We start from the raw sequence: 11,768 nt of genomic DNA, 5'->3' as shown, positions 1-11,768 counted from the left end.
GTGCTGACGATCGCCCTAGTTGTCGATTAGCGCCCCGCACCAGACTGTCACCCACCCCACAGCGAACTTGATAGGGATGACAAGAATGTACTAACTGGAAGTTGAGCATAGGTGCGGGTAAATTTATGACTGTTCAGGGTTTAAACAATTTACGTTTGGAAGTAATCCGTAATCAATTCGAGTTAATCTGTTATTAATTGCCCATTTTGTCAACCATGGGCTTGGCTCATCTGTCCCTCACAATGTACTCTACCAGTCATAACCTGGACGAGAACTCACACGTGGTCTTGTGACAATGGATCGCTACACAATAGTGCGCTCAAAGGGACAACCAAACTTGAGCCATTATACTGTGTATGTATTCAATAGTCCTCACGGAAGCAATTGTATCCTAGCGCCAAACGCCGCTGCCATGGCCCAATGACGACCAGTTTCACATGGCATGCAACAAGATCCCCTCTACATCTAGCTTCGCAAGGCATTTAGACGATCCCGCATTTGGTCCATCATTTCCTCCGGGTCTTCCTCCTCTTCGACTTCCACGGGCACCTCGGGATCCGGTAGCGGCGCGGCAGGTAGTTGCGCAGCAGGTGTAGTCTCCTTCTTCTCCTTCAGAATCTGACTGAGCACCTTGTCCACCTCAGCCTCGGCCTCGTCATCCAGCAGTAGGTCATTGTCTTCGGGTAGGACGTCCTCGACCATTTCCTCAATGATGCCGGCCTTCATGAGCTCCGTTCCGAGCTCGCGCATGGTGCCGGCGAGCGCGGGCAGGCTGATGAGTTTGTTGACGTCCTTCATGATGCCGACGCTCGCCTTGATGGACCCCTCAATCTTTCGCACCGCAAAGGCCTCGCTAACCTGCATCTGCACCGAGCTGAGCTGCGCCTTGGCTGTGTACAGGCGCGCCGTCTGCCGCCGCGCGCGCACCACCTCGCCGGCGTACATGCGCACCTCCTTCTTGGCCTGCGCGGCGCGCGACGGGTCGCGCTGCCCCCGCTTGTCGGCCTGCAAGATGAGCTGCCGCGCCTTGGCCTCAGCCTGCTTGATGGTGTTGACGTCGCGGTCGAGCTTGCGGATGTTGGTGCGGAGCAGCGCGTTGCATTTTCGGGCCTAGGGGGGGGCGGGTTAGATGGTCGTGGGAGGAAAGAGGCCGGAGAGAAAACGGCCGGTAATGTTACGTACCTGGGCTTGGGGGTCCGGCTTGGTGAAGACGGCCCTCAGTGCCTCCATGGTGAACAACGCGGGGAACTCGGTCTAATCAACGCAATCTGACAGTGGCAGGGAGCCAATCCGGGCCTGACTAAACAGTCGCGTGTCTGTCTTTGAGTGTTTGGGGATGGGATAGCTGGGCCGCGACGGAATTATGGCCACGCGGCGTAACGTGTTGGACGCACAGCAACGGACGTTGGGATGCTACAGGAGCTTCAGAGCCGCCTGCCAGGCATCGGGTTGCGAACCCCATTGCCCCACGGCCACGCAGGCTCCGATGCCGACCACCGAGCAAGGCGACGCCGCCACTGGAGGGTGTGGCGCAGCGAGGTTGCCCGCTGAGAGGCGCTTACAGAGGGCCCTGCATCGGAGCTTGGGGCCTCCTACCTTACCGGTAGTTTCAGAGCTGTGTTTCTGAAGCCGGCTTTCTGCTATAGCTTGAACTACCCTTGGTAGATGTTTGCCTCGCCTTTCTTTTCTTTATACTTGAGATGTTTACTCTGTACAATGCCATATTTTCAGCACCAGCCGAGCAGTGTAACGATGAATAATTCGTGGAGGAAACGGGCCGCCTGTGAAGCGGCCCACAACTATGCGAGCAGGGGATTGCTAAGTGCCACCCGCTGAGGAGATGTTAGCGGGATACTGGGTGGACGGCGGCAGTTAACCAGGTGCTCCTTGTACCTCCTACCTCACTACCGCAGTCTGGCCCTGTCCACCGTAGAATGTGCCAGAAAAGAGCTGAAGGCGGACGAAGAGGAGGGGCAAGGCAACTGGCCCGCCATTGCAGCACCAAAAAATCGAAAACGCCAGCAAAACGGGAAGCTGCAGTGATTGTCCCAAGACGGGTTGCTAACCAAGCTCGTTTGCCTGCACAACACCTTGCGCCGCCTTTCACCACCACATTTCCTGCTCCATCACATCTGCTTCCTCGCTCCCCCAGAATCCTACGATCCCATCTTCGAGAAGCGCACACCTAGCCATTGCTCAACAGACGTGCCTCGTCTTCCTTTTTAATCCTGTCGTAACCCCGACAATCTCTCTCGACTCCAAACACATTCTTCACCATGTCTACCGAGACCGCCACTCCTGAAGGTACGTCGTTTTCACTTGCGTCCCCCGCGAAAAGCTATCCGAGTTCGCCCCCAACCTCCACCAGCTGTCCTGCGCCTTCGTCAAAACCATGCACAGTCATTCCCTATCGCGCAGCCACTTCCAATCAAAGCTTCTGATGATTCATCATCGCTGCGCGATGCTACACTCTGCCCGCACCCATGCCCACGATCACCAGAAGCTAACACCAACTTGTAGTCCTCTGGGCTCAGCGCTCGTCGAGCTCCGACGCCGCCAAGAACTTTGTCTGGCTTACCATCTCCGTCCCCGACGTCCCCAAGGACGACATCAAGCTGGACCTTAAGCCTACCTCGCTCTCCTTCACCGGCACCTCGGGTACTCTTAAGCGCAAGTACCACGTCGTGCTCGACTTCTTTGCCGAGATCGACCCCGCCGAGAGCAAGATTAACCACACGGCCAAGAATGTCGAGATTAAGCTCCAGAAGAAGGAGCTCAAGGAAGAGTACTGGCCCCGCCTGCTAAAGGACAGCAAGCGTCTGCATTTCCTGAAGACCGACTTTGACAAGTGGGTCGATGAGGACGAGCAGAACGAGGCCCCCGAGGAGGACTTCTCCCAGTTTGGTGGCATGGGTGGCATGCCCGGTATGGGAGGTATGTGAACTTTTGAACGGAAGAGGGTGATGGTGCACTGCAGCCCGGTGCTGCATGCAGCTTTTCAGTCCTCATAACTCGCTTCGCGCGACCGTACTACATACTAACCCTGATGCTACTTTAGGTGACTTTGGAGGCATCGACTTCTCTAAGCTGGCTGGCGGCGGCGACATGCCCGATCTCGGCGATGACGATGCTGAGGATGTCGACAGTGGCGACGACGACGAGGAAGTCGAGGAGGTTCCCACAACCAAGGCTTAAACCCGAGGGTATCAACGTTGACTGTTACCAGCCGCGGTTGGAAAAGCAAATTGGTGTATTGTTTGGTATTACAAAAAGAGTCGTTTTGTTTGACGCAGGCGAGTTGGGACGGGCAAGATAGAGGGGCAGATATATCAAGAAACAGGAACAAAAGAAAGAATAAGTGACTGGGAGCATCCCGGTTAACGGATTGACGACTGATGCATATCGAGGTCTTTTTCATACCTGCTATGGTGACTGTGATGTATGTTGAGGTCTAGGCACGGTGCCGAGACCGAAGCAGCGAATCAGGATGAGCCAGTCGTCGTGATGGGCATAAATGAAAGGTGAGGCTTGGAGCGGAGAGGCCGCCACAACACGATGTAGGACGGCCTGTCCTTTGTATCTGCACTACCACGTATTTCGTGCACGTACCAGGGCTACATTGTTGGACGTTGGAAAGACGGAACGGAACCTTGGCTCGGTGCCCAAGCACCCAACCTGAGAGCCAGCCAAAACACCTCGCGCCATCTCTTTTGTGAATGATATTCCTCCAACACGATCCAAGATAGCCGGCATTTATGAACGAGTTGGGAGCAACACGTTCATGTACAATGCGGCCAAGGCCGTCCAAAACCAAGGCAACGGCTGCAGAGTCGCAGCGCCAAAAACAAACGAAGCTTTTTTTTCCCCTACATTGTATGTATAGGTCATGTTAAAAATAAACGACGACCCAACCAACAAGCCAATGAGAGCAACACGCTCACCACCACATCCAAAGCCAAGCCCACCACCACCCCTCCCCAGTTGAACCAGCTGACAAACTGAAAAAACGAACGCCTCAATAATTCTCCCATGCAGTCAACATTGTACGTGCGTGCATGCATACGGCTTTGCAAAAAGAGGCAGGGAAAAAAGCGCCCCCCCCCCTCCTTCCCCCATCAGGCAGGAGAAAGAACCATGGAGGGAGGGGGGGGGAAACGGCCTATCTGGCGCGCGCTCGCGCACGCGCGCAACGCCGAACCCAATGAGTTTGTTACACGACGGTTCCTTTTTTTTTGTTTTCTTGTTCTAGACACACATATTTGCCCCCCCCCCTCCCCCCCGATTTCCCCGATCTGTTCAACATGACACCCGAAACCCGAACCAAGAAAAGGGAGCCAATATTCATCCCGTTATTATTATTTATTGTTATTGTTGTTTATTGTTATTCCTTTTTTCTCACACAACGGTGGGCTCAACCCTGCGGAGAAAAGGTGACAAGTACAGTAAGTCCATCGGGTGCAAGATGCCGCAAACCCATCCCACACCCACTTTGTACGTACGTACACCACGGTGTGTGTGTGTGTGTGTGAATGTTGTCTCGTCGAAATGTGACTCGACAAAGAGTAGCAAATCATTCGTCGGTATTCTCGTCTGACGGAATTCCCCTTCTTCCCGCGTGCCCGCCCAAACAAGAAAAAAGGCGCCCCTCGTCGTCGTCCAACGACAAACCCCTCCCCTCTCCCCCCCCTGCAACTCTGTTTTCGTGCAGTTGTGGTTGGGTGTGCCCTTTGCTGTTTCGCTGCCTTGTTTTAGTAACCTTATTTTGCTCGTTTCCTTCTTTGTTTGTCTCTTTTCCTTTTCACTTTCTTTCCCTTCCTCTTCTCTTTTTATACTTGAAGATAACTACTTTTCTCTTTCCCCTCCCTCTACGTGGCGCGCTCGTGCGTACGTACCCGTTTCGCACAAACAGCACATACCAGGGTTGACCCCGTCCAGTCTCCTCCTCCCCCGAGAATAAGAAAAAAAGAGACCAGAGCACAAACTTGCCAGACAAGAAAAATCAGACAAAAAAGACACTGGATACCATCATGCCCTCTTCATCAATGTACTCTTCGCTTGACGCGGCGCAAGACGTCGCTCGAGGCGCCTGCATCGTCGCATGGCCCGCCGACGAGCCTTATACGGAACCAACGTCGGTACCTAGCGCACAGCCCGCGCCAGCCGCGCTGCTATGCTAATCCCACCTCGACCAGCAGTATCGTCATCGCCACCACATATCAGTCCAGCATGAGCTGTCCTTCCCTCGCATCTTGTACTTCAATCAGTCAAGACTCCTGCTCCGACAGCTCCCTCTCCTTGTCAACCACCTCTGCACAGTCCAACTACCTGCCATGACTGTAGCAACAATCGCGACAGCCTCGCCCTCGTACCAAATGGTTCTCAAGTATGGCGAATGGCACATGCATTCTAAGCGTGCAATTACATACCGAAATAGATGTATTGGGGATCGTCTTTATGAGTACATTCTGTTGATTTCCTTCCCATTCGCTATTCTTAGCAAGCCAATCTGCCCAGCAGCAGCCCCTTCCTGCTGCGGTATTGGCCCTTTCTTAGCAGCTTTAGCTTATATTACAATTCCTCCCCCCATCCAATCATTTCTCGTCGTTTACTAGTCTCACATTAGAATCATAACTTATCTGCACCAACTGCGAACTTACACTGATCTCATCTGCCATTGCCGAGTCGCCATTAGCGGCTGGGGCAGCGGCAGGAGCAGCAGCGGCGGTGTTGGTAGACGAGTCAGCCATGTAGTTGTCCATGTCGGCGTCAAGCTCCGTCGCAGTCTTCTTGGCGGGGCGAGCGTCACGGCCGCGACGGCCCTTGCCGGCCTTGCCCTTCGCACCATCCTTCCCAGCATTGTTGATCTGCTTTCCAGCAGCAGCAGACCTTGGCTGAGCCTTGGGCTGACTGTGTTCAAGTTAGCAAAGGCATACCGATATCATGATAGCTTTGAACTTACGAAGAGCGCTCGGCGAGCGTTTTGACACGGGGGATGACCTTGTCAGCCTGGGCGGCGCCAACAACAATCTCAATCTTGATAGGGCGACCGTCAACGAGGAGACCATTCAGCTTCTGAAAGGCCCTGCTAGCGCCATCAGGCTTGTGGAAGATCACGTTGGCAATACCACGGCTCTGAGAGTTGGGACCGTAGGAAAGTTCGACGCGCTTGATGGGGCCGACAGACTGGACAAAGTATTCCTAGACGGCGCAGTAGTGGTTAGTTAACCGGAAGAGATGTGATGCGTTCAACGACCACAGTCCGATGCCGAGCTTCATCCGAAGGATTGTCCATGGGCACGCGTTGTTTCAGAGTCGTAACGAAGGTTCGCCATGATTATCAGCGAGTTTCGGAGTCTCGCGCAAGCTGTTGCCGAGCACAAAATCACTTATGCCACCGCTACAGCAACGATAGAGGCCTCCTGCTTGCCCATATTCTCCCGTCATCCTCTGCGTCTGCCTCTTCCAGTCAGACGAGATTTCGCCAGAGACGTCGTATTGTTCACCGATTCTCAACGACGTTGTTCATCCGGCCCGTGTTCCTAACAGAGAGAGTGGACAAGCAGAGAGCTGCATTTGTGGGCCGTTTGCGAGCCGATCCATAGGCTGGCATGCTTCGTTTGCTTCCAACTCGCTGAATCAAAAGAAATTGACAGCAACACCGCGTGCAATGCGGATTGTGCGTTTCTCACATCAAAACCGATGAGACAGTCAGACGGCGCATCTCTGATGTCATTGCAGCCTCTGTTTAAAATGCTGACCAGGCACAACAAACAGGCTTTGGCAAGACTAGATGCTCTCGACTTCGACTGGTGGCGTCAAGCATCCACCAGGAAGGAGACAGGGCCAGACTGCGGATTCTCAGGCGCGGCGGCTCAGTGTCTGGACTATTGGATCCAGGCACTTCGGTTGTGGGAGCAAACGTAGCGAAAGAAAGATCGAACAGGTCCGAGGGGCGTGAAAGGCCTCAACGGAAACATACCTTGATCTGCTGCTCCGAGACATCTTTGGGCTGTATTTGTAGTTAGCGGCGGCGTCGCAACATGCGCATAGGGCTTGAACGTACCAGGTTGCTGACAATGACCTTGCTCTCTCCTTGGGGGCCAGTGGCCTTACCCTGGGCAGGCTTGCCGGCGATGTTACGAGCGGTAGGCTTTGCCTTCTGGATACCAGCAGTGGGGCGGCCAGCAGCACCACGTTGAGAGCGGCGACTGCCAGCGCTCTTGCGGCGGGCAGAGACGATATCGTCAAGGGGCTTATCGAGCTTTCCGGACATGATGATGCGCTGGAAGAGACGCTTGGTGGGTGATGAAAAGCGATGTAGGTCTGCAAGTGAAGAGTTGTCGCAAGGATTGGGCGACAACGGAAAAGGGTCTGTTCGGCTTGGGAAAAAAGCGCTTTCGAAAAAGAAAAAAAAAGGTTCGCGTGAGCGACTACCGAACGAAAGTATCAAAAGGGTCTTGATATACTCGATGGCGAATGTGAGAATCGAGGAAGCCAACGGCAAGAAAACGGAGGATGGTTGGGTTAAAGTAGAAGGGAAGAGAGGGAGGGAGGGCGCGTTGATGAATACAAGGGGCGCGAGGCAGCCACGAAGTAACCTGCTGGCACAGTGCCCATGAGCCAATCATCTGCGTCACGTAAGCAGGTACGCGCGCCGCTTGGGCTGTTACATCACGTGCCCCATTGGCTACTAGGTACTTCCCATCATGAAAGCCAGCTGTCGCCTACCTAGTTATATCCACCTCAATTTTTATAACGAAACGGCTACAAGGTGACAAAGACGATTATGTGGTCTAGGCTATCTAGGCTTGATCGACTTCACTGTGTGTCGACGAGTCTAGATTTGGCTTCTAACACATATCGAGGCACCTCCTGTTCGAGAAAACCTTGCGCGCGACGTAGCACTCGGGTGCAGTGATTCACCGTGACACATTAACGCAGCCGCAGACTTGCCAGTGCTCATTCGCTGCATTCATATTCAGAAATTGGATGAAATTACAAATCAATGTTCCACGATCCGACATTTCGACTTCACCAGGATTAGTCCGCATCATGCAACTGTTCCCAAATATTCCCAGAAGGCTGGCTATCATTCTCTCACCGCAAATGTGAAACCACCCTTGTGCAATGCTGGCCAGACCATAGGATGTAACTTGAAATGTATATAATCGATTAACGCCTGTTCAACCCGCGAAATAGACTCCTAGGTGGCCCGTTTCGGTGTCAAATCTTTGTATAATGTGGCCGTGCATGTGTCTTTTGTTCCAAGACGCCGACGCTATCATTTATAATGGCCTTTCCCAGCGTCGCCCGGCTAATGTACAATGTGTTCGTTTCTTCGCGTATCGTTTTCGCAGCGCCGCTCTGCAATGTCACCTCGTTATGTCGACTTGGGCTTGGCACCAGCGACGGGCTTTTTTGTCGAATTGACCTCGAGGAAGTGGTATAAGATAATGAGAAGCATAGCAGCAGATCCAAGGAAAATGGCGAGAGTATAGAGATCGTTGTCGGAAATCATCTTGGCGATTCGTTTGTCGACGCAACAATCCCAGGGGTGTCAATAAGAGGGCAGGACGTGGGACCTTTGCAAAATTAGCGATCGGTTAGAGCGATAAGCATATTTATCGTCTATTAGATCGAAGCACTCACAAAAGGAGTGACAGTGTTGCGGCGTCCGGTGTGTTTGCGCGAGCTGGGCCAAGCAATGCAGATGGGAACTGGTATACGTAGCTTCGTGGAGCTCCAGGGTCGCGACAAGCACTCAAGCGCTGGCTAGCCGGGGTGGGCCCAAAAAGTCATCCCTCAAAAGGATGAGGGCCATGCACGTGATCTTGGTGACCTCATCCACCCACGCCAGACTCCCCACTAAAGAGTCGAAACCTCTTTTACAAGATTTACGACGAAAAGTGCTTTGTGGCAACGACGAGGGCAGCAGAGGCCGGAATTGTCATTTTTTACTTTCAATAACGAGGGACGACCGTTCTATACTCGCAAGAGCGACTCAATTTCAACTTTGACAGTGCCTACAACAACTTCCGCCTACCCCACCACACGCCACCACCCGCCCGCGAGCGACATTGCCCAGCATGGCGAAGAAGGAAAAGCAAGCCGTCGCCAAGACCAAGGTTGCGGCCTCCAAGGTTGTGGAGGATCGTACCTTTGGCATGAAGAACAAAAAGGGCGCCTCGGCGCAAAAACACATTGCCCAGATGACGAGCAACCTCAAGGGCAGCGGGACCGTCGAGCAAAAGAGGAAGGAGGCCGAAAAGGAGCAGCGCGAGAAGGAGAAAAAGGCCGCTGAGGACGCCAAGAGGGAGACGGCCCTCCTCCTCGCTCGTCCCGCGCAGATTCAAAAGGTTCCATTTGGCGTGGACCCCAAGACAGTGGTCTGCATCTTTTGGAGAAAGGGCGACTGTGAAAAAGGCAAAAAGTGCAAGTTTGCGCACGACCTATCGGTGGAGCGTAGGACGGAGAAGAAGAACCTGTACACGGACGTGCGAGAAGGCGACGAAGAAAAGAAGAAGCAAGAGACGTCGGCGGACTGGGACGAGGAGAAGCTGCGGTCCGTCGTCTTGTCTAAAAAGGGCAACCAAAAGACGACCACGGACAAGGTGTGCAAGTTCTTTGTGTCTGCCATTGAGGATGGAAAATACGGCTGGTTTTGGATCTGTCCCAACGGTGCCGATAAATGCATGTACAAGCATGCCCTACCTCCCGGGTACGTTTCGTGTTTGCTCCTGGCCTGCGCCACATTATTAACCAATTCGGCAGTTTTGTTCTCAAGACCAAGGAGCAGAGAGCGGCTGAAAAGGCTCTCCTGGACAAGTCTCCCCTCAAGACCCTCACTCTGGAAGACTTCCTCGAGTCCGAACGTCACAAGCTCACCGGCACCCTCACGCCCGTCACGCCTGAAACCTTTGCCAAGTGGAAGCAAAGTCGCTTGGACCAAAAGGCCGCCGAAGAGCAGCTGCGCAAGGCCAAGGACAATACCGGCAGGGCCCTGTTCGAGAGCGGCAAGTGGACCGGCGAGGACGAATCCGACGACGAGGAAGACGACGACGTGTTTAACCTGCAGAAGCTCCGCCGCGAGACGGAAGCCATACAGATTCGAAAGGAGGAGGAGCGCTTGGCTCTGCAACATGGATACGAACTCCCTCCCGTGGCGGGCCAGTCTGTCGAGGACGTCGTGGGCGATGGCAGCGATGCTGGCGAGAAGACGGCGGAGTCGACCAATGGCGAAGCCGCTGCGTCATGAGCGACCTACCTCGCACTATACACACAATGACAAGGCCGAGCCACCCCCTTGTACGAGGTGGACGTTTTCCAGACGTGCTGCGCGCGGGAATCTCATGAGGCTGTGCCAAGCACGGCAATTCCCCGCAGCAGCGGCTCGTGGCAGTAGCGGACAAACGAAGCTGAGCTGGTTCCCGTTTATCTATTGGGTACATGAGCTTCTTGTATGATACACCCGGGCGTAGTCATGGGGGGAAGGGTGTAAATGGGGGGACTCAAGCTCAGGGACGCTTCACCAACTCGCCAAGCTTCTGGGGACTTGGCGAGTGAAGTGAAGCAGAAAAAACGCGATATTCTTACGGACAACATGGGGAAAATTAGCATTGCATACATCATGGGGGGTGCCGGTTATCTACTGGCGTATATAGATGAGACGGGGAGTTTTCATATTCATCCCAAAAATCGAATTTGCAGATGGCGCAGCCGCATATTGTATACAAGACATAATGGTCCATCCTGCGTGGCGACTGTGATTTGCCACAACATAAGAAGGAAACAAGAGACATTATCATCATATTATGAATGCAGTGTAGTTGCAACCGTTTTTCCACCTGGCCTGCTGTTTTTCGAGAGGATGGAGGGGGCCTGCCGTTCCCCTCTCTAGTCTTTGCTCTCAGTTCCTTTTTATGTCAATTTCTTTCAATACAAGGGCAAAGATGGGAAGAAAGCGAAGAAATGAGTCTAAGAGCTTCAACAAGTTTCTTGGCTTTCTTCCTTTTTTTGCCCTTGTAATGAAATGTGATGATGATATATCTTGTTCAGACCATCACAGGGTCACATACTGGATGGAGGGGGCGGGAGCGAAAGCGGGAAGAGCGGATACTCCCGCTAGTTACGAGGATGGACTTACACGGAAGCCCAGGACATGTTTATACACCATGTTGAAGAGGGAAATGGTCGCCACCAAGATGTTTCTAGCCTCATTCGAGGGATGCTGGAGGCTCCATACAACGCCAACAATGTATAGAAACAGACCCATAGAGAAGCCTCCGAACTACGACCAGGTGAGAGAGTGTTGGTGTTGTCAACCTGGATGGCAACAATACGACTGGAAAACACAGCTTCGACCAACGCCATCGACCACAGTCCAGGCCAAGATAAGTGCCCGCCAAGACAGTGACATTCAAGCCGGTGACATCGGAAAGCACGGTAAAGAGCAGCGCCTGTGCCGCAAAGCCGTTGCGCTGTTAAAACCCCGGGCCACATAATGGCTCACGGATACCTTGGCCCGTGATCTGCTGGCCCACCATGAGCTGTGACGACAACCTCTCGCCACGGCCCTTTTTGCGTGTGCCGCCAGGCTCTCGCGCAGCGTCTGCAAGCCCCCTCCCCCCTGGGCCAAACAGGCGCAGCGACCGCGCGGCGTCGGCCTCTCGATTTCCTGCGGCGACTCGGGGACCAGGGGCCAGAGCGCCCCAGCACGAGGGCGCGGGCGTGACGAGCTGCAGGCCGACGGGGATGCGCCACGAGGCGTC

General features: G+C 53.8%; 6 protein-coding genes across 6 annotated transcripts; 3 read left to right on the top strand and 3 right to left on the bottom strand.

Moving 5' to 3' along the window:
• Positions 1–465: 465 nt before the first annotated feature.
• On the bottom strand, positions 466–1,230 carry CCM_08544 (charged multivesicular body protein 3; the record flags this gene model as incomplete). The annotated part of the gene is made up of 2 exons (XM_006673682.1): positions 466–1,110; positions 1,183–1,230. The coding sequence occupies 2 exons, from the start codon at positions 1,228–1,230 to the stop codon at positions 466–468; spliced, it is 693 nt and encodes a 230-aa protein (XP_006673745.1).
• A 1,046-nt stretch (positions 1,231–2,276) lies between these two features.
• On the top strand, positions 2,277–3,195 carry CCM_08543 (Hsp90 binding co-chaperone Sba1; the record flags this gene model as incomplete). Its single annotated transcript, XM_006673681.1, has 3 exons — positions 2,277–2,304; positions 2,521–2,934; positions 3,059–3,195. The coding sequence occupies 3 exons, from the start codon at positions 2,277–2,279 to the stop codon at positions 3,193–3,195; spliced, it is 579 nt and encodes a 192-aa protein (XP_006673744.1).
• Positions 3,196–4,134: 939 nt separating this feature from the next.
• CCM_08542 (uncharacterized protein) lies at positions 4,135–5,334 on the top strand (the record flags this gene model as incomplete). Its single annotated transcript, XM_006673680.1, has 4 exons — positions 4,135–4,205; positions 4,426–4,442; positions 4,936–5,135; positions 5,317–5,334. The coding sequence occupies 4 exons, from the start codon at positions 4,135–4,137 to the stop codon at positions 5,332–5,334; spliced, it is 306 nt and encodes a 101-aa protein (XP_006673743.1).
• Positions 5,335–5,591: 257 nt separating this feature from the next.
• CCM_08541 (RNA annealing protein Yra1, putative) lies at positions 5,592–7,273 on the bottom strand (the record flags this gene model as incomplete). The annotated part of the gene is made up of 4 exons (XM_006673679.1): positions 5,592–5,907; positions 5,960–6,198; positions 6,980–7,009; positions 7,064–7,273. The coding sequence occupies 4 exons, from the start codon at positions 7,271–7,273 to the stop codon at positions 5,592–5,594; spliced, it is 795 nt and encodes a 264-aa protein (XP_006673742.1).
• A 950-nt stretch (positions 7,274–8,223) lies between these two features.
• CCM_08540 (Oligosaccaryltransferase) lies at positions 8,224–8,518 on the bottom strand (the record flags this gene model as incomplete). Its single annotated transcript, XM_006673678.1, has 2 exons — positions 8,224–8,364; positions 8,432–8,518. The coding sequence occupies 2 exons, from the start codon at positions 8,516–8,518 to the stop codon at positions 8,224–8,226; spliced, it is 228 nt and encodes a 75-aa protein (XP_006673741.1).
• Positions 8,519–9,086: 568 nt separating this feature from the next.
• On the top strand, positions 9,087–10,255 carry CCM_08539 (CCCH finger DNA binding protein, putative; the record flags this gene model as incomplete). The annotated part of the gene is made up of 2 exons (XM_006673677.1): positions 9,087–9,718; positions 9,772–10,255. 2 exons carry the CDS (start codon positions 9,087–9,089, stop codon positions 10,253–10,255), a joined length of 1,116 nt encoding a protein of 371 aa, XP_006673740.1.
• Between the last annotated feature and the right edge of the window lie 1,513 nt (positions 10,256–11,768).

This window comes from Cordyceps militaris, assembly GCF_000225605.1.
Source record: "Cordyceps militaris CM01 unplaced genomic scaffold CCM_S00007, whole genome shotgun sequence".
Lineage (NCBI taxonomy): Eukaryota > Fungi > Ascomycota > Sordariomycetes > Hypocreales > Cordycipitaceae > Cordyceps > Cordyceps militaris.
This window is presented reverse-complemented; position numbering and strand designations above follow the sequence as displayed.